Source organism: Geospiza fortis, unplaced genomic scaffold, assembly GCF_000277835.1.
Source record: "Geospiza fortis unplaced genomic scaffold, GeoFor_1.0 scaffold69, whole genome shotgun sequence".
NCBI classification, from domain to species: domain Eukaryota; kingdom Metazoa; phylum Chordata; class Aves; order Passeriformes; family Thraupidae; genus Geospiza; species Geospiza fortis.
In genome coordinates this window covers 489565-507210 of record NW_005054555.1, presented here as the reverse complement: position 1 = coordinate 507210, position 17646 = coordinate 489565, and the positions used below count along the sequence as shown (strand labels likewise).

The window sequence follows — 17646 nt, the reverse complement described above, 5'->3', positions numbered from 1 at the left end:
CTCGGGTTGGAAGGGATGTGCGAGGCCATCCCGTTCTATCCCTGCCGCAAGCACCTTCCACTGGCCCAGGCTGCTCCGAGCCGCGTCCAGCCTGGCCTTGGACGCTTCCAGGGATCCAGGGACAGCCACAGCTGCTCTGGGCGCCCTGTACCAGGGCCTCCCCACCCTCCCAGGGAATAATTTCTTTCCGATGTCCCATCTAAGCCGGCACATGGAATCCTGGAGTGGTTCGGGTTGGAAAGGCCCTTCTCGTTCACCCCATGCTATGGGCAGGGACACCTTCCACTAGGCCAGGTTGCTCCAAGCCCCGTCCAGCCTTGTATTCTAGACTTGACTCGTGTTTCAGGGACTCGGATGGATTTTACAGGATATCTGGAAGTTCCTGAGCTTTCCAAGATCTGTTTGGGTCATTTTCTAGGGGAACAGCGTTGATAACCATCTTGTTGTTTTCATATGTATTTAAATAATAACTTGCATGAATTCTTAGTTTCTCTAAATTTTCACGACATCCTACATGAAAAGCTTTGGAAAAAAAAGAAATTAAAGCACAAAGAGACTGAAGAACGTGCTTTGGGAATTAGGAGGCCGGGCCCCACATGGATGGGGAGGGATGTGGGCACATGGCGTCCCGTGCGGGCAGCAGCTCCACCGCGCCCAAACTTCAGCGCTCGGCAGGTGGGTCACAGCTCGGGCTCAAAGGAATCCTTGGAAAAAAACCCCATCGGAGTGTGGTGGCAGCAGATGACGTGGGAGCAAGGGAATAACAGGTTAACTGCAATTTCAGCAAGCTTTTCACAGAGCACGGTGCTACGTGAGAGCATCTTAATGCTTCCTCATTTATGTTACAAAGTGGTTCTGATTCTCCACTGGTTTATGCTGTTAAGGAAAGAAATAATTTTAGTATGTTATTTGTTTTGGAAAGTGGGTGTTGTAAATATTATTCGAAAGCACGTTGTGAGAAGACAGATTTAGGAGCGATGTTAGAAATACTCTTTGCTTGTGGATCTCGTGCTCAGTAACGTTAGGAGTGTTTTCTGTGTGAGGGATGCAGTGGTTTCTCTGGAGTCCCAGTTCGCCAAGCCAGTGTCCTCTGGAAGCCTTAGCGAGGTGCAGGATTGCCCCACGAGGTACACATGGGACACGGCAGAGTCCTCGGCACCGCAGGAGGGCTTTGGGCAGCCCCTCTTCACCTCCCGATTTTCACAGCTGTTTTCAAGAGCAGTGTGAAAAATAACTATTTTCGTGGTTTGTTGTGGTAGTGAAACAGCGAAAGTCGGGGCTGCTGTTGTAGCAGTGTGGTAAACAAAGTCAAGTTCCAGTTTGAAAATGTCTATTTCTGTGCGTGGCTGTTTTTGCAGTTCTGGCATCATAAAGGTGCTCGATGCCAGGGTTTGTTTCCTGTGTGAATGTATTTTAAGCTATTCCACTACTCCGTAAGGCTGCAAGTGATTTGCCTGCTGAATTAGCAGTTCAAAGCTTGGTGATGCTGAGAAATAACTCGTTGCTTACATTAGCAGCTTTAATGTCAGTTTTCGAGTTGACATGGGGACATCAGTATTCAAAAGCCGTGGCTGTTCCATTCCAGTTCTGCAGCATGCCTGCTCCTCTCCCTGCTTCTCCTGCTCACAGGGAATGCCCGTCCGCACTGGAGAGCCCTTCTCCCGGTGCAGGCTGCTGCGTTTAACCCCTTGTTTCCCCAGGGAGTCGGGAATGCTTAGGGAGCTCGGTGTGCCATGCAAACTTCATGTTAAACACAGCTTGGAAGGTGAGGGAGACATTGTTCATCTGGGTGTGTTGGCTTGGATATCATTACAACTGCAACTTCTGTAGCCCCACCCAAATTTGACATTGCTTGCTAGGCAGGAACTCGGTTCTTTAAAAAATAATTAAAAATCAGCTTTGAATTTAAAAGCTGGTTTGTTAATTTTGGAGCCAGTGCTTTGGCAAGAAAATGGTGTAAGAAATGTGTTTGTCCTCATCTTTTAAAGAAGAGTAAACAAGGCCTTTCACATGAGTGGAAAAGAAAACTGTGTTAGATCTTTGAGAGGGCTTGGTAGAGAAGAGAATGCCCACGGGAGGTTTTTATTTGCAATAAAAACCCTTTTAGGAGGCCTAGGCAGGGAGGAAGAAGGCTGGGCAGCTCGGTGGCACTGTGGATTCTTCAGCTATTTTGAGGAGTGCACCAGAAGGAGAATCTTTGTCAGGGAATGTTGCCCTGGGAGGATCCATGTGGGTGAGGAGCCCAGTTAGTCACTGACCAGTACCTGCTGGTGGCACCTCTCCAGTACAGGTGGTGGCACTGCTTCCCAGAAGAGTTTCCAAGAGCAGAATCACAGGATCATTCAGGTTGGAAAACACCTCCAAGATCATGGGGTCCAGCTGTTAGAACAGCACAGGATGACTGTCCTAGGGAGGACAGGATTGACTGTCTTAGGGCCAGTGAAGTGTTGCTCACTTTGTTTGGCTGTTCTTCAAATGAAACCAACTTGTTTTACCTGATAAGCACCTTTCAGAGAAAAAAAATAGTAATAATATTCTCCTTACCTTGATCTTTGTTTGAAAGTTGACCCTGTTGTTTCGTTAGGGATTACCTAAGTTCTCAGTCAAACCCAATTTGAAATCCTGGGTAAAAAAGGGACTGAGAAAGAGTCAGGTGGAAGTGGGGCTGCTCAATTTATGCAGCAATAGAACTTCTCTTCCCGCTTGTTTGCCCGGGGTTGGTATCTGTCCTGGAGCACTGCACATTCCGTTGATGTGTCTGGCCTGATGTTGCAGGGATAAGGAGGATTGGCAGGAGGCCTGACCAGCAGCAGCAGCAGCAGCAGCAGGGCGAAGGCAAACCCATCGACAGGAGACCCGAGCGACGGCCTCCCCGCGAGCGCCGCTTCGAGAAACCCGCCGAGGAGAAGGGCGAGGGAGGAGAGTTCTCCGTGGATAAGTAAGAGTTTTGGCTTGCTCATAAACAGCTTTCCTAGCTCTGACAGGCAGGGCTGTCCTGCCTTCTGTTGATCAGGTAAAAAAGATTATTGAATCAAGATTGAATTCCTGTCATGCAAGCGATAACACTTTGCTTTTCCATGGTTTTATTTGCAAACTTAAGTTACAGGCTGGGAGAGATGTGTGTGAACAGGTCATAGGTGTAACTGAATTATGGTTTAAATCATGATATTCACCATATTTCTTTACATCTACAGCAGATAGCTCAGGAAGGGAACCCAAACATAGCTGTTTCCTGCAGGATGGGATTTGTTTGCTGTTACAGCTGTGGCTTTAATTTGCACAACTGACTTAAACCCACAAATGTTTGTCCATGTTGGTGTTTGCACCCTGGCTGCAATGGCTTCAGACCTGGAAGTGGTGAAGCCATCTTAGATCTATATGAAATTTTAGCTGTCTTGAGTATTGTGAGGCAGCCAGAATTTGAGTAATGTTCAAATATTAGTGTTTCAGTTGCCAAAGCTAAAACCCTTTTTAAAGTAAGTTGGATAAAAATGAGTTTAGTTGAAGTTTTAACATCAGTTAATTATGTAACAGAATACAAAGAATTAATGCCAGAAGACACAAACAAACAGCAGTCCTGAGTATTTGTTTCCAGATTCTAAAATCATGGAACCACAGAATGGTTTGGGTTGGAAGGGACCTTAAAGGTGATCTGGTTCCAGCCCATACCACGGGTGGGAATGCCTTCCAGTATCCCAGGTTACTCCAAGCTGTTCCAGCCTGGCCTGGGACACTTCCAGGGATGGAGGAGTGACTTTTCTGGAATTAGAGTCTGAACCCAGCTACAAACTAATTATCAAAGGAAAAACAAGTAGATAAAGTTCTCAGGGATGAAAAGAACCATGAAGCACGCTGTACATTTTTGGAGGCGAATCACTTGACCCAGCTTCCAAACAGTAATAATCAAAGCAAAACCAAGTAAATAAAATCCTCAAAGAGGGACAAGAGCATGAAATGCTGTGTGTGTTCCATGGCAGACCCATCCTGGACCGACCCATGCGTGGACGTGGAGGCCTGGGCCGGGGCCGTGGCCGCGGGCGCGGGATGGGCCGAGGAGATGGCTTTGACTCTCGTGGCAAACGGGAATTTGACAGACACAGTGGCAGTGATAGATCGTGAGTCTTTGCCTTTTCCTGTCCCTCGTGGCTCTCCTGTACCGCTCTGCCCCCCGTTTAAAATTGATCTTTTGAATTTCTGTGTCTGGACACTATAATGTTAACTCAGTTTTGTTAGTTCTGTTTCACATTCACATTTCAGCGGGCTAAAGCACGAGGACAAGCGCGGTGGCAGCGGATCACACAACTGGGGAACCGTCAAAGACGAGCTAACGTTAGTATCCTCTCACTGCTCAGAAAACCATTAGCACTATGTTAATCAGCCCTAATTATGGCTCGCAGAACACCCAGATTTAGCTGCATTTTGCCTTTGATCTCCATGGTTTTTGCCACGCTTCTGCAGAGTTTAAAACCCCAGCGATTTCTTGTAGCATAAGAATAGCTTCACTGTTCAGCCAGAGTTTTGGGGAAGTTTGGGAGGTCTTGTGCTGGTTTGGTAACAATTCTTGGTTAAAATGAAACTGTTCTACTTTTAGTAAATTTTGATCAGGATAAGCATGCATTTTGTATTACAAAAACTCAGCTGTCCCATTGAGATCTGTTTTTAATGCCCAAATCCATTTTGTGTTGGAAGGGAGAGTGGGAGCCTTTCAGGAGGGATTGTAGGAAGCATTGAGGAAAACCATTAGTTAAGGGAAAAGCATAGAGTTTAAAAGGCACAGAGAGCACCAATCCTTACTGAAACAGTAAATCCACAGTGGATCTTGATTGTTGATCTTACATAGCTTTAAAGAGGGATGAAGTTGTAAAAAAGGCCCAACTCCCACCGTTATGTAATTGCAGTGAATTGGATCAGTCAGCTGTAACTGAGGAAACGCCGGAGGGAGAGGAGCATCCGCCTGCTGATTCTGAAAACAAGTGAGTACCACCCCTCTCCGTGCTCCTGGGTTGCTTCACAGGTGCTGTTCCATTCCCTTTAACCTCTGCTGTTTACTCCACATCTGTTTGGCCAAACTCAGATCATCAGTAGATCATCCACAGTGCTGCTGAATGAGTCTGCTTAAAAACCTTGTGTCTGGAAATTGTCTTTAAACCATTCCTTGGTGTCCTGCAGGCTCTTTCAGATTTATTTATTTATTTATTTATTTATTATTAATAATTTCTAATACACTTTGGGTCTTAAGATTGCAGCTCCAGATTCCAAATCCAAAAGTGTCTGTGCTCAGACTAGGTAGCAGCACCAAGCAAATGAGGCAGAAATGCCAGTGGAAGGCAACTTTTTAAACTTAATCTTCCAGAGCAGCCTTGGAGGCTGTGTGACTGAGCTGTAGGAGAAAGGTTGTATCTTTCATTCTCCAGGCAGTTTTCAAAGTTACCTGGGTCTCTTCCCATCTCACTTGGACACTGTTACTGGAGGAACCAGGGACTGGGTGAATGAAAGAGTAACCAGAGAAGCAGAAAGAGCCTTACTGATACTGAGTTGATGTAAAAATACAATACAAATTTTTATGGTAGCCTAGTGTGACTAATGTTGTATTTTAATGAGGAGTGGGCTTTGTAGAGGACTCAAAAATGGCAAACAGAATTTTGGAGTACTTGTTCCTAATGATTCCTAATGTGTTTGCCATGGCTTGGTTGCCTTTCTGAAAAGTTTCTCTATATAAAAAAGCATCTCCACATGGGTAATTTATTAATAGTCTGCTTTTATGTGGATCTTTGCTCTCAGAGTTTCAGCAGAACTGTAGGATGTTTTACTGCAGTAAAACTTTGGCTCGAACAAAAAAAATTTCGATTACGTCCCAAACTGTAGGATGTTTTACTGCAGTAAAACAAACTTGTTTGGTTCGAACAAAAAAAATTTTGATTACGTCCCATGTCAAAAATCATTCTCTCCTTCACAGTGAGAAAAAGTTGAAATACAGTTATTTTGACATACAACCCTTTGCATTATTGTTCAAAATTAATGGCTGCCAAATGAAAACCTTTGAAATTGAGGCTTTCATGATCTTTTTGCTGCACATACATAGCATTGGTTTCCTATAAATCAGAAATTCAGTTGCATAAACACACTGAACAATGACCAGAGGCTTCCAGTAGCTGGAATATGATCTGTTATTGAGCACAGTGGTTGTGTGTTTTACTTAAAAATAGCCTTTGGCTCTAGGGAGATGTGCTGTATCTCACAAATAACGTGTGTGCAGTTACTTTTTCAAATTAGCTAGAAGTAAAACTTGTTTGAATATTTGTCTTTGTTTTAACAAAGGAAGCAAATTATCCAAAGCTGCTTAAATTCTGGTTTTCAAAATATTGAAAAGCTTGAAAACTGTGGGAAGAACGAGTTCTCACTGCCTTGACTTGAATGTTTATGTGAGATGGTTTTCAAAAAGGGGGGAAGGAGCTCCAAACAAGTCATGCCAGAATTTGGGCTTTCAGATTTGGAAATAAAATTGACACTAATGTGGCGATTTGATGGCATGGGTCAGTTTTAATTTTAACATTTTGCTGTGCTCAGAGGTGGCTGGGTGTAATTTTTTTGGCACTCCCTCTAAAGGAGATGAATTTTCCTGTGGTGGAAGCGAATGTTCATATTTTCACCTCTTAACTGCTAAATCCTTGGCAAAGTTCAATTTAGAACCTGGTACCAGCCAGCAAATGGTTTTGGAATTGTATCCAGAGTGTAAATCCTTAGTTGTGACCATGATCTGCATGAATTGACCACAGGGAGAACGAAGTTGAAGAAGTTAAGGAAGAAGGCCCCAAGGAGATGACCCTGGATGAGTGGAAAGCCATTCAAAGCAAGGATCGTGCAAAAGTCGAGTTCAACATCCGCAAACCAAACGAGGGAGCTGATGGGCAGTGGAAAAAAGGATTTGTGCTCCACAAGTCAAAGAGTGAGGAGGTAAAGTGCCTTTCCATGCTTGGAGTGTCCACCTTGTGACGGTTTTGTTATTGATGAGCATTTTTTAGAGTGGAGGCTCCTTTCTGGGAGATGCTGACCTGTTGTTGGAAGTTTAGAAAGTGGGAATGTTATTTTAAACATGAACTTTATTCTTGTTCATTTGAGCAACATTCTTTTAGCAGCATTGAACTTCTGCAGTAGCACAAGTGGCCATTCTGACTGTGGTTGGCTTCAGGAGCTGAGCTGTGCCCTTAGCTTTGTAAGAATTGCCTCTTGGTGAGAGTTTTAGGGGCATGTTGTCAAGTCTGCTTTCTAAAAAAGGCAGCTTGTGTTATTTAGCATCTGCTCTGCAGTACACAGGTTCATGGTGCCTGCTAAGTGATGTCAGCTTGAAGGAAGACTGGTCATGCCTCAGAGACCTTAAAACCCAACTGCGCATCTGAAATTTGTGGTGTGGGTGTCTCCTCACTTAGTGCTGTGACACAGACAAGCTCTTGGGAAGGCAGTTGGAATGATTTATGTGCTCCAGTGACACTCAGCCTAGCTGCTGCAGAATTGTTTTAAATTTGTAGTTTCTCATTCCAGGCATTGCATAATGTTCATTATTCTGTTCCAAGAGTGGCAAGGGGAGATGCACCAGGAGGGAAGTGCTGAGAGCTCTTGTTTTGTAATGCAGGGCTGTGCTAATCTTTGGTTCTAATCTTTGTTTTTAGCACTCTGTATTATGTTAAGTAGCTCACTTAAGAGATTGGTGGCAGCAACTTTGTATACTGATGGTGCTGAGTCCTTTGAAGTGACTGGATAGTGTGTAATACTCTGTTTGCTCTCTAAAATGTTTTCCTGCTTTTTCACACCTTGCCAATTTTTATGCTGGGAGCTGGGATGTAATACAGGGTGGGGGGCACTGCTCGGTGTTCATTGAAAGTTCCATTTCTGCTCTGGCTGAGCTCCCAGTGAGGGTGACTTGGTGACAGACCAGGCTGTTCCCTTGCTGCATGGGGCACTTCAGTCCTTGGAGTGATTGCATGGCTGTGTCTCCTCTGAGCTGTTCACTGAAGTGTTCTTTAAATGCTGCTTCTCTTGCTTGGGTAGAAAAGGGAATTTGAGTTACGTTTAATGTTGCTGTGTGCTGAAAGAATGTATTAAACAGAAGTATTTATGTACTTTACCAAGATTTACTAAACCTGGAGTTCTTCAAATTCCCTCAGTCTCTCTGAATCAGATTTATTTGACATTTACTCATCTGAGAGCACTTATTTTAATATATGAGCCTATATGATAGTAAAGGTGGTGCTACTTGTGAGAAATTTAGAACCTAGAAAAATCCAGACTGTATTTTCCATTTGAAAACTGAATTAGTTAAGTCAAAAAAAAAAAACAAACAAAAAAACCCAAAAAACAACCAACCTAACAAAACGACCAAGCAAAAAACAATAACAAAAAATCTCAACAAAAACTGTGAATAATCAAATTACTGCCATGGCAGACCTGACATAATTAGTAGATTGTTCTATTTAAGAGGTGAACTTCTCAAATAAACAAGTTGGATATTTTTAGCACCATCACATAAGAAGGTAACAGCCTCTTGCTGCGTAAGCATGAAAGTGAGGTATTAACAAATCTGCCTTCAAATTGAGCTGCCTTTAGCCTGCTTTATTGTCCACCCAGCAGATGTGTCTCCCCATCTCCCTTCTTCATTGTTCCCTGATCCCATGGGAAGCAGTGTGGGGATTTGCTCTCAGGATTATAGGAGAATAGCTCTATAATACAGGCGTTAGGAAAGCTTCCACTGCAGCTCCTTTGTGAGCAGCTTTAGAAGGCAACATATTTTAAAAAACCACCAATCACTTGCTGTTTCCTCTCTTTGTCCTCTTGGATGTACTTAGGAGTCAAGAAATTAAAGTTTCTCTGATTGTTATTGGTAAGAAGGAGATGATGTATGGAAGCGATTTGGTTTATAGGTAAATTTTGGTTTTTAGCCCCAAATCTTCTGTACTCTTATGGCTGAAAAATCCTGTGTGCCCCAATAGATCTCTCAGAAATCTGAGGTGTTGTGATGAGCACCTGCATTCCTGTAGCTTGGAAACTCCTTGGAGATGCCCCAGGAGTCTGGAAAAGGGAGAATGAGGATCTGCTGCTGCTCAGTCTTGGGAAGGAGCTGTCCTCCTTTTCCTCCTGGCTGAGGGCTGAAATGCTCAGCCCTGCCTGAGGTCTGTCCTCCTGCTCCCCTTTACTCTGCAGGTACTGACAGAATGAACTCAATTCTGTCTCAGGTTCTTGCTGCTTTAATCTGACATATCCAGGACCTTCAGCAGCCCTGCTCCAAGGAGCCTCTTCCCAGGACACGGGGTTTTGCCATAGAACAGAGTTCCTGATTTTCTCTGCAGCTGCTTTAGTGCCTTGAGTCTTCAGTTCCTACAGAAAACCAGGAACGAGTTATATTGTGGACAGATCCTAAAATTCATCCCAAAAATGGAATCCAGGGCTCCTGGAAAAACTGATACCCAGTAGAACACTGTCCCTGCTGTGCCTCTTCAAACCTCCTCACTAATCCAATCCTTCCTTAGAGGAAGTTGCACTAGGAGATTAGGAAATGTATTTTGGAAAAGAATGATTCATCTCCTCAGAGTTGGGAGCAATGACTCTTGAATGAAGGCTCTGCAGGAGGATTTCCATGAACAATGATTCAAACATCCCAGCTCTTCCCATCTCTGTGCCTGATGTGTGGCCATGCTGGAGACCAGCCTGCATGTGTGGTCTCTGCCAGGGCTTCCTGCAGCTCCTGGGCAACCTTCTGGTGTCCGTCCACCCGAGCTTTGTCTTTGGTGTCCGTCCACCCGAGCTTTGTCTTTGGTGTCCGTCCACCCGAGCTTTGTCTTTGGTGTCCGTCCACCCGAGCTTTGTCTTTGGTGTCTGTCCACCTGCGGTTTTTCTTTAGTTTCCATCCACCTGAGCCTTTTCTTTGGTGTCCATCTGAGCTGGTTTCTGGTGTCCATCCATCTGAGCTGGTTTTTGGTGACCACCCATCTGAGCCTTGTTTTGGTGTCCACCTGAGCTTTCTCTTGTCTCCACCCTTGGCACATCCATCCTGTGCTGTCTCTGGCTGCGTGCACAGCTGCTCCCTGCTCCCTGTGCTGCTCCATGTGCTCAGTGCCATCTGTACCAGCAGCTCCTGTGACCTGATTACCTGTTGTTCCTGTATGTAGTTGAGTCTCATTTCTTCCTTTTGTTTTCTCCCTTTGTTCCTTTTGTCACTTTGGCGTGGACACACAACTGTCACCAGACAAAGGCGATGACAGAAATGCAGGGGAGTCTGCTGGATTCAAATGAGGTACTGATCCTTTCTGTGTCACTGGTGATACCTGGTGTGAGCATCAGCTCCTTCAGCAGGGAACGTTTGGATATTAAAAACTCACCAAAAGAAAGAATTTTACTGAATCTGGAGCTTTTCTGTCCATGCCTGTTGTCTCACTGTGCACCATCCAGCACCCAGCATGGTTTTGGTCCCCTTGCTCCTCATCCTGCTGGTTTCAAACCTTATCATAAGAGCTTCTATCATGAGTTTCTAGTTTTTTGTTGCTGCTGTTTGTCCATCTCTCACTGTCTGCTTTGGCTCTCTTGGTAGTTTGTTCTTAATTTTTGACAGCCTTCCTCAAGACCTTAAAGGGTAGTACTGCCTTCAAGAAGTGATCAGTTATTAAATCAGAGCACTGTTGAGTCACCAATACATGGAAATTTAATGTTTCCCAGGGTTTTTCAGAATAAGCAACTTGTTCAGTATGTCTGACTTATCACCCCAGTGGTGGAAGAGGCTGAGGACAATGTGCCAAGTTTTTTGTTGGAGTTTTAAATAACCTTTAATTCCTTTGGATAGGGGAATCATCAGGTTACTTAGGGAATTTGCAATTGGTTTGTTCAGTGGTTATACCAAAATCAAAATGAGTTTTGGTAAACTGTAGTGATTTGTTTTTAGATAAAAACAGCATAGGGGATGGAAATACACAGAAATGTTGCACAAATCCACTGATCCCACCACTCCTTGTAATCCCAGGAAAGGGAATTACCATATGGCTACCAGTAGTTGGAAATAAAATCTCAGTACCCTGCAGTGATAAAAAATTAAATAGTAAGAAAGGAATTTGAAACATCTTTAAGGTGTTGTAGTGTTTTACATAGTGTTGGTATTAGGTTTGAGTAGTGCCATGTTAGGCTGAGGTGTGGAATACTTTTCTTTGTTGAGACAAACTTCTAAGTTTGGCAAAGAAATTTCCAGGGGAAGGAAAAATGAAATCAGGAGTGAAGTAGGGACCAGCTGTTTTGTGGAATACATCCCAGTGGAATGTGTTGGAAATAAAGCAGCAAGGAAGGGATATTTTGGAACTGGGGATTCAGGGAGAGGACAAGGGGGAATGGCAGGGATGGATGGGATATTGGGAAGGACCCATGGAATCCCTGGCAGCAGCTTTGGCTCCAGACCTCTCCATCCCCTGGCAGCCTTGTGAAGGCTCCACAAATGGTAATTAAAGATCACAGGGCTTAATTGCACAGTGTGTTGCCTTTGAAAGTCCGAATGTTGTGTAACTACAGGAGAAAAGTCAGTTGGAGTTGGGAAGCTTGAGCCTGCACGTGGCATTTGTGTAGGAAAAGCAGGCAGTTGATGAGTGCTGTGCCAGGAGTTGGGGGCTTGGAGGGAAGGAACGTGTTGGGTGTTGTCATGTTTCCAAAACACTATGGTTGAGCTGTGATAGGCAGGTTTTTACATTCTTGTTATTATCCTGGATGCCAAAAACTGCCTTGAATGTGGAAAAAATATTTGTGTAAAATAGGAGAAATAACTGCTTTAAAAACACCTGGTGTGTTCAGTGAGTAGCTGAAATTTTCCAAGGTTGCTGCTGTTGGTAACTCCTGGGAGCATCCCTTGTTCCTCCAGGCTCAGGTTTCCACCAAGTGCACTGGGAACAAACCAGTAAGGGAATATCCTGGCAAAGGTGCTGAGATCCACATTTTCCAGGGTCACTGGTGAGACTGGTTGTGTTTTAGCTCCTTCAGCTCCTCGTGTGTGAGCTTTTTGTCCCTCATTTGCTGTTACAGTGAATGCTGAGCAGGGAGGGATTCTCAGCAGATCCCTAGCCTTAAATATTTATCAAGGGCTAAAGCAAATAAAATGTAAATCCTCAGGGAGAAAAATCAGGGTGGGTGACCAAGAGTGGAAAAAGGATGGAAGGAATTGGTGGAACCAGGACACAAAATGGGAGTTGCTACAACATGAGATTCTGTACTGGCTTGGTAATTGTCTGTCTGGTATGGGATTAAGGACATGTTGCTCTGGTGGAATTTTGGGAAGGATTTCCCCATGGAAAGGGAGGTCAGATATTGGAAGGAGCTGTCCAGGGAGGTTTGGAGTGCCCATCCCTGGGGGTGTCCAGGGAAGGACTGAACATGGACTGGTGACAGGGTGGGGATTGGGCACAGGTTGGAGTCAATCCTGGAGGGCTTTTCCAACCTCAGCAATCGTGTGAGTTCATGAATTATCTTGCAAAGGCAAAATACTTTGGTTGCTAAGAAACTCCAAGTTTCCGGAGGGAAAAGCAGGAGTGGGTGATGGGGTTGTGTGGACAGGGGCTGTGCTGGGCAGAGCCCAGCTGCAGTGCCCAGGACGGGGTTTTGGTGCTGTTCCCTGGCTGATGGAGATGTGCGGGTTGCAGCAGGACCGACAAGGTGAGCACCGCCCACCTCGGGACACCGCCCTTCACTCCCCGTCCCGCTGGCACCTTCCTTTTCCTGCTGCCATCCTCCTCTTCCCGTCCCACTGGCACCTTCCTCTTCCCGTCCCGCTGGCATCCTCCTTTTCCCATCCCGCTGGCACCTTTCTTTTCCTGGGGGAGATGCTCTGCCAGCAAGCAGCGTGTTTTAAACCCAAGTGAAAATCCCTCTGTGCAAAGCTGACTTTAAACCAGGTTGCTAGGACAAAAGGATGAATGTTTGAGCAGCGCTGTCACCAAACACAAAAAAAGAGAGGGTGGAAAGTGGCTGTCTTTGTGTCTGAACCTGAAGAATGACTTTCCAGTGTGGGCAGGTCTGAATGTACCATGAGCTGCCTGAGGTGGTGCCAGAGCAGAACCACAAGTGCTGGTTATTTTCAGCCACAGCCAGGACACTCCGTGTGCATTGTGACCTGCTGGGGGTGAAGGACTGGTTGTACAGCTGCATGTCACATCTTGAACCTGAGGAATTCAGATTTTCCAACTGGAAACAGGGTTCTTAGTGGTTTTTCTCTAACCTCCAGTGATGTTTTTCCCTTCTTTGGTGCTAAGGCACCAGGGGAATAAATACCTTGAAAAAATTCTGATTGGGGTTTGGGAGACAATATGTGAAGTTGGAGCACTGCAGTGTAGCTACAGTGAAGATTTGATTTATTATGAATCACTTACTTGCCTTAAAGGCATCAGTCAAATTGTTACTGGTTGGAAAATGAGCTCCGTCTCTGTGCTGTGGTTTTCTCCACACAGATTCTTTGGTTTTGTCCCTTCTGGCAGACAAAGACTTCACAAATTTTAGTTTATTAGTTGGGAAGCTCTCTCCTGACAACAGTATCAGAATATTTTAAGGGATTGAAATTAAACAGTGGTGGTTTGGTTTGAGTTGTTTCACTAATACTCTTCAAGAATGCTGCCATAAAGTAATTCCAAACTTTCCTGCACCTGACTTTGTGTTGCTTTTGTTTCCTTACAGTTGGTCAAGGAGTTTGATGTGATCCACACGCCCAACCAGGTGGGTGAGCTCTGCATGAGCATTCCCTGGGATCAGGGACCAAAACTCCCCTCCTTTTTCTGACTGTTCCTGCTCTTGTGTGCTGAGCAACTGGAGATGCTGAGTCTGTAGCTTAAGTTACTTTTTAATTCTGGTTTTTGTGGGCTGTGGAGTCTTAGGCAAGGCAGAGACTCTGCAGCTACAGGTGTTAAAGCAACTCTCATTTTAAATATATTTCTTGATAAATTAATACCATGACAGGAAGTTCCACTGTCTTCCCATTCTTCTCCAAAGACCAAGAGTATGAAATTGCTTATTTCTGCTCTGGTTTTTAGATGTGATGCAGAGCCTTTCAGAAAACTACTGAGAGATTCCTGGCTAATGCATGAAGTTTTAGGGCTAAAAAATTTGGCACAAAAATTACTTTAATCAACGTCTGGTTTCTGAGTGAGAAAAATTAAACATGAAAAACTTAATTTGTGCTCCAGAAAGGGCCTTGTCAGTTGTGTCCCTCAGTAAGGATTGGTCCACAGGGAAAGATCAGCCCATGGCAGGAGGTTGTAATTCCATGGTCTTTAAGGTCCCTTCCAACCCAGACCATTCTGAGATCTCTTTAAAAAGAGAATTGTGCAAACATCAATTTGCCTACAGTTCCTCTCCAGATAGCTTGGATTAAAAAAACAGTATAGAAGGCTTTGTAATGCTTGGAATAAATAAAAAAAGAATTGTTTTGGTAGTGATTCCTCCAGCCCCAAGGTGCTGCCACCTCTGCCTCCAGGCAATAACTCTGTGATGTTTCTCTTTCAGTCAAGTGCTTCTGCTCCTGACGTAGATGACCCAGAGGCTTTCCCAGCTCTGTCCTAAACTGGATGTCATAAAGCCAACCCTGCCCTGGTCGGGCCTTCCTCTCCGAGGCTTGCATGCTTAAGGATCCTAAAACAACTAAGAAATTGAAAAAAACAAAACAAAAAAAAAAAAAAAAAAGAGACTGTCATTCATACCATTCACACCTAAAGACTGAATTTTATCTGTTTTGAAAATGAACTTCTCTCGCTACACAGAAGCAACAATATGGTAGTCAAGTTTTGTATTTAGAAATGTAATGGTAGCAGGGATGTTTTCATAATTTTTTCAGAGATTATGCATTCTTCATGGATACTTTTTTGTATTGCTGCTTGAAAATATGCGTTTCCAAACTTGAAATATAGGTGTGAACAGTGTGTACCAGTTAAAAGCTTTCCCTTCATTTGTGTTCATTTTTTTTTTAATTTAAAGTCAGCATTTTAGACTTTCCCCCCACCCCAAACTCCAAACTAGGTTTTAATTATTGCACACTACTTCAGTTTCCTTAATTCCTCTTTGGCAGATTTTTCTCAGCCCATGGAATCTGTGGAATATTAATTTGGCAGACTGTTAGTGCTGTATGGAATGAACTCCTGGAGTAGTTAAGTTTTAATGCTTCACTTCCAACATGGAAAACCAGTCATATTTTCATCTCTGTTGGGTAGTTTGTTTACACAAAACCTTTCTAGAAAATTGAAAGCAGATACTTGAAATCAAGATTCAAAGCACATTGGTTTATGATTCAATACCTGTGTATGGATCCAGCAATGGGTAACTGGTCTGAAAACCAGGTTTTTAAAATTCCTGTATCCCACCTTGCACTCCCCCTCTGGACCTTTATTTCCTCTTCCTTCCCTTCAACAGAACAAGATGCTTTTTTGGCAAAAAAAAAAAAAAAAAGTTTTTTAATTACCTTTGCTTTTTGTTTGAGAGGATACCCTGAGATAGGGGGGATTCCTGTCCTTGGAGCTGGGATTCCATGAGTGTGGGGGAATTTCCTGTCCTTGGAGCTGGGATTCCATGAGTGTGGGGGAATTTCCTGTCCTTGGAGCTGGGATTCCATGAGAATGGGGGAATTTTCTGTCATTGGAGCTGGGATTCCATGAGAATGGGGGAATTTTCTGTCCTTGGAGCTGGGATTCCATGAGTGTGGGGGAATTTCCTGTCCTTGGAGCTGGGATTCCATGAGTGTGGGGGAATTGTTGGAGCTGGGAGTGGGGGAAAGTGGCAGCTGTGGCTCTGGCAGCCCAGGTGGATCCCAGGTGGGCTGTGGGATTGGCACCCAGGTGCAGCAGTACCTGAGGCATTCCCAGCACTGCTCCAGGTGTCCCCAGGAAGGAGCTGGGCTGGCTCCGGAGGGAGTTGTGGCTCATGGCTTTGGACTGGGACAATGGCAGTCTGTGCATGGGACACCAAAAATCCACCCCAAAACCTCAACACTTCACCTCTCCGTCCAAATGCAGCTCTGGCTCAGTGCAGTGCTCAGGATCTGCTTGGGACATCACCAAGGGGTGTTTTTCCAGAGAACGATTGTAAGAAATTCCTTCTCCTCCCTCAAAATCCACCATAGGTTCAGTTTCTTCCCCGTGTATCCCTTCAATACACAAAAAGAGTTGAGTGAAAGGCTAATAGAGGATTTTGTAGGGGTTTTATCAGCATTAGTTAGGAGAATAGGAACAACTCTCATTTTGTTTCATGTTTTCCTCTTTGGCCAGCTTAGAGCATATTGGTAGTTTCGTAGGTAGATAGAAAACTAAAGGTAACACCCTATTTTTGTAAAAACTGTGCAGGACAGGCAGGAGACCTTGGAATATGGAATACCAGCCTGCTCAGCTGGGGTGTTAGCAGCTGCCTTTGCTTTTCCTGCGCTGTTTTCCATGAGAGCTTCTGTTGTGACCCACTGTGAGTACCATGGATCAGTTCCCTCATCTGGATCTCCAGCCCCAGGCAGGAGGAGGAGGCAGATTTTCCATCAGAGGGTGGGAAAACCCCTTGGTTCTCCTCTCCTGACTCTGCTCTCAGTGTGGGGCTTTTGTAGGAGCTGAGCTGTTCCTTTTCCCTCTCCCATTGTCTGGTGGGATGTGCTGCCCTTGCAGCCTTGGGGATAGCCTGGATAGCACCCAAACAGGTGAAGCAGAGCTTTCCCTGGAGCACAGCCCTTCCTTGAGCCAAGCTGCTGTTCCAGTTGCCACCCAGGTGATTTTGCTGGCTGGATTTTCCCTTTTCTTGCTCTAGAGCATTCCCAAATGGCACCTAGAGTGATTTTCAACACAGCTTGTAACTTAAAATTGGTCCTTCTGCTGTTCTGTCAGATGTAAATTCACCTCTTTCAGTCCATTTGTGTCAAGAACTAAAACTGTGAACATTTATCTTTAATATTGGTGGGTGTCAAGTGAAATAAAGGTTTATTTTCATGCTCTTTTAAAAACAATGTCCTGAAAACCACATGGAAATGAAACCACTGAGGTTCATAGTGGCTCATCTAGGGTCTGTCCCAGGAAGTCCAGCTTGCATTCCCATTCCCAGGATGGATGTTGCCTTGGAAGAGCATCTCCCAAGTAGGTTGTTAATAATTAATTAACTTGCTTTTAATAACATTTTCTGTTCTCTTGCTTACTCCTGCTGTCACACCAAATCTAGGGGACTGCAACTTTTAAATTCTGATCCTTTGGAAAAGAGAGCAGAGAAAGTTGGAGGTGTGGAGCAGATTGGCTTTGGAATGAGCTGAGGGCAAGATTTGAGCAGGGGAGTTACCTCAGAGCTGCAATGGTGGGAAGGAGCAGAGGGGGTTGATTGGTCAGCTCCAAGAGTTAGCTGTGTGGAAAAGGACATGGATTCTCCTGGAATGTCAGGAATCAGTGGGAATGTGTGGTGGCAGCAGTCGGAGGAGCTGAGCCCACCTGTGTACTCACAGGGATGGCTTTGCAAAGACAGAGCTCTGGTTTAATAAAGCCAGCACTGACAGCCAGCTGTGCCTCTTCCAGCTGTGCCAGGCTGCTGCTTCCCCAGGGGCATCCCCAGGACCAACCTCCCTGCCTTGGGCACTCTGCCCCAGCCACGTTCCACTGGGGTGTCCCCAGGACAGCCAGACCTGGTAGT

At 44.8% G+C, this 17646-nt stretch overlaps 2 protein-coding genes across 2 annotated transcripts in view; one reads left to right on the top strand and one right to left on the bottom strand.

The window, feature by feature from the left end:
* Positions 1-620: 620 nt before the first annotated feature.
* SERBP1 (SERPINE1 mRNA binding protein 1) lies at positions 621-14938 on the top strand. The gene is made up of 11 exons (XM_031064081.1): positions 621-675; positions 2755-2938; positions 3978-4115; positions 4258-4329; positions 4899-4973; positions 6777-6954; positions 10238-10285; positions 11885-11973; positions 12660-12672; positions 13687-13725; positions 14512-14938. The coding sequence occupies exons 1-11, from the start codon at positions 621-623 to the stop codon at positions 14566-14568; spliced, it is 948 nt and encodes a 315-aa protein (XP_030919941.1). The 3' UTR covers positions 14569-14938.
* Positions 14939-17183: 2245 nt separating this feature from the next.
* IL12RB2 (interleukin 12 receptor subunit beta 2) overlaps positions 17184-17646 on the bottom strand; it is a 14580-nt gene continuing 14117 nt past the window's right edge. The window contains exon 16 of the mRNA XM_031064079.1: positions 17184-17213. Within this exon, the coding sequence (XP_030919939.1) occupies positions 17184-17213 (30 nt within the window). The remainder of the gene's footprint in view (positions 17214-17646) is intronic.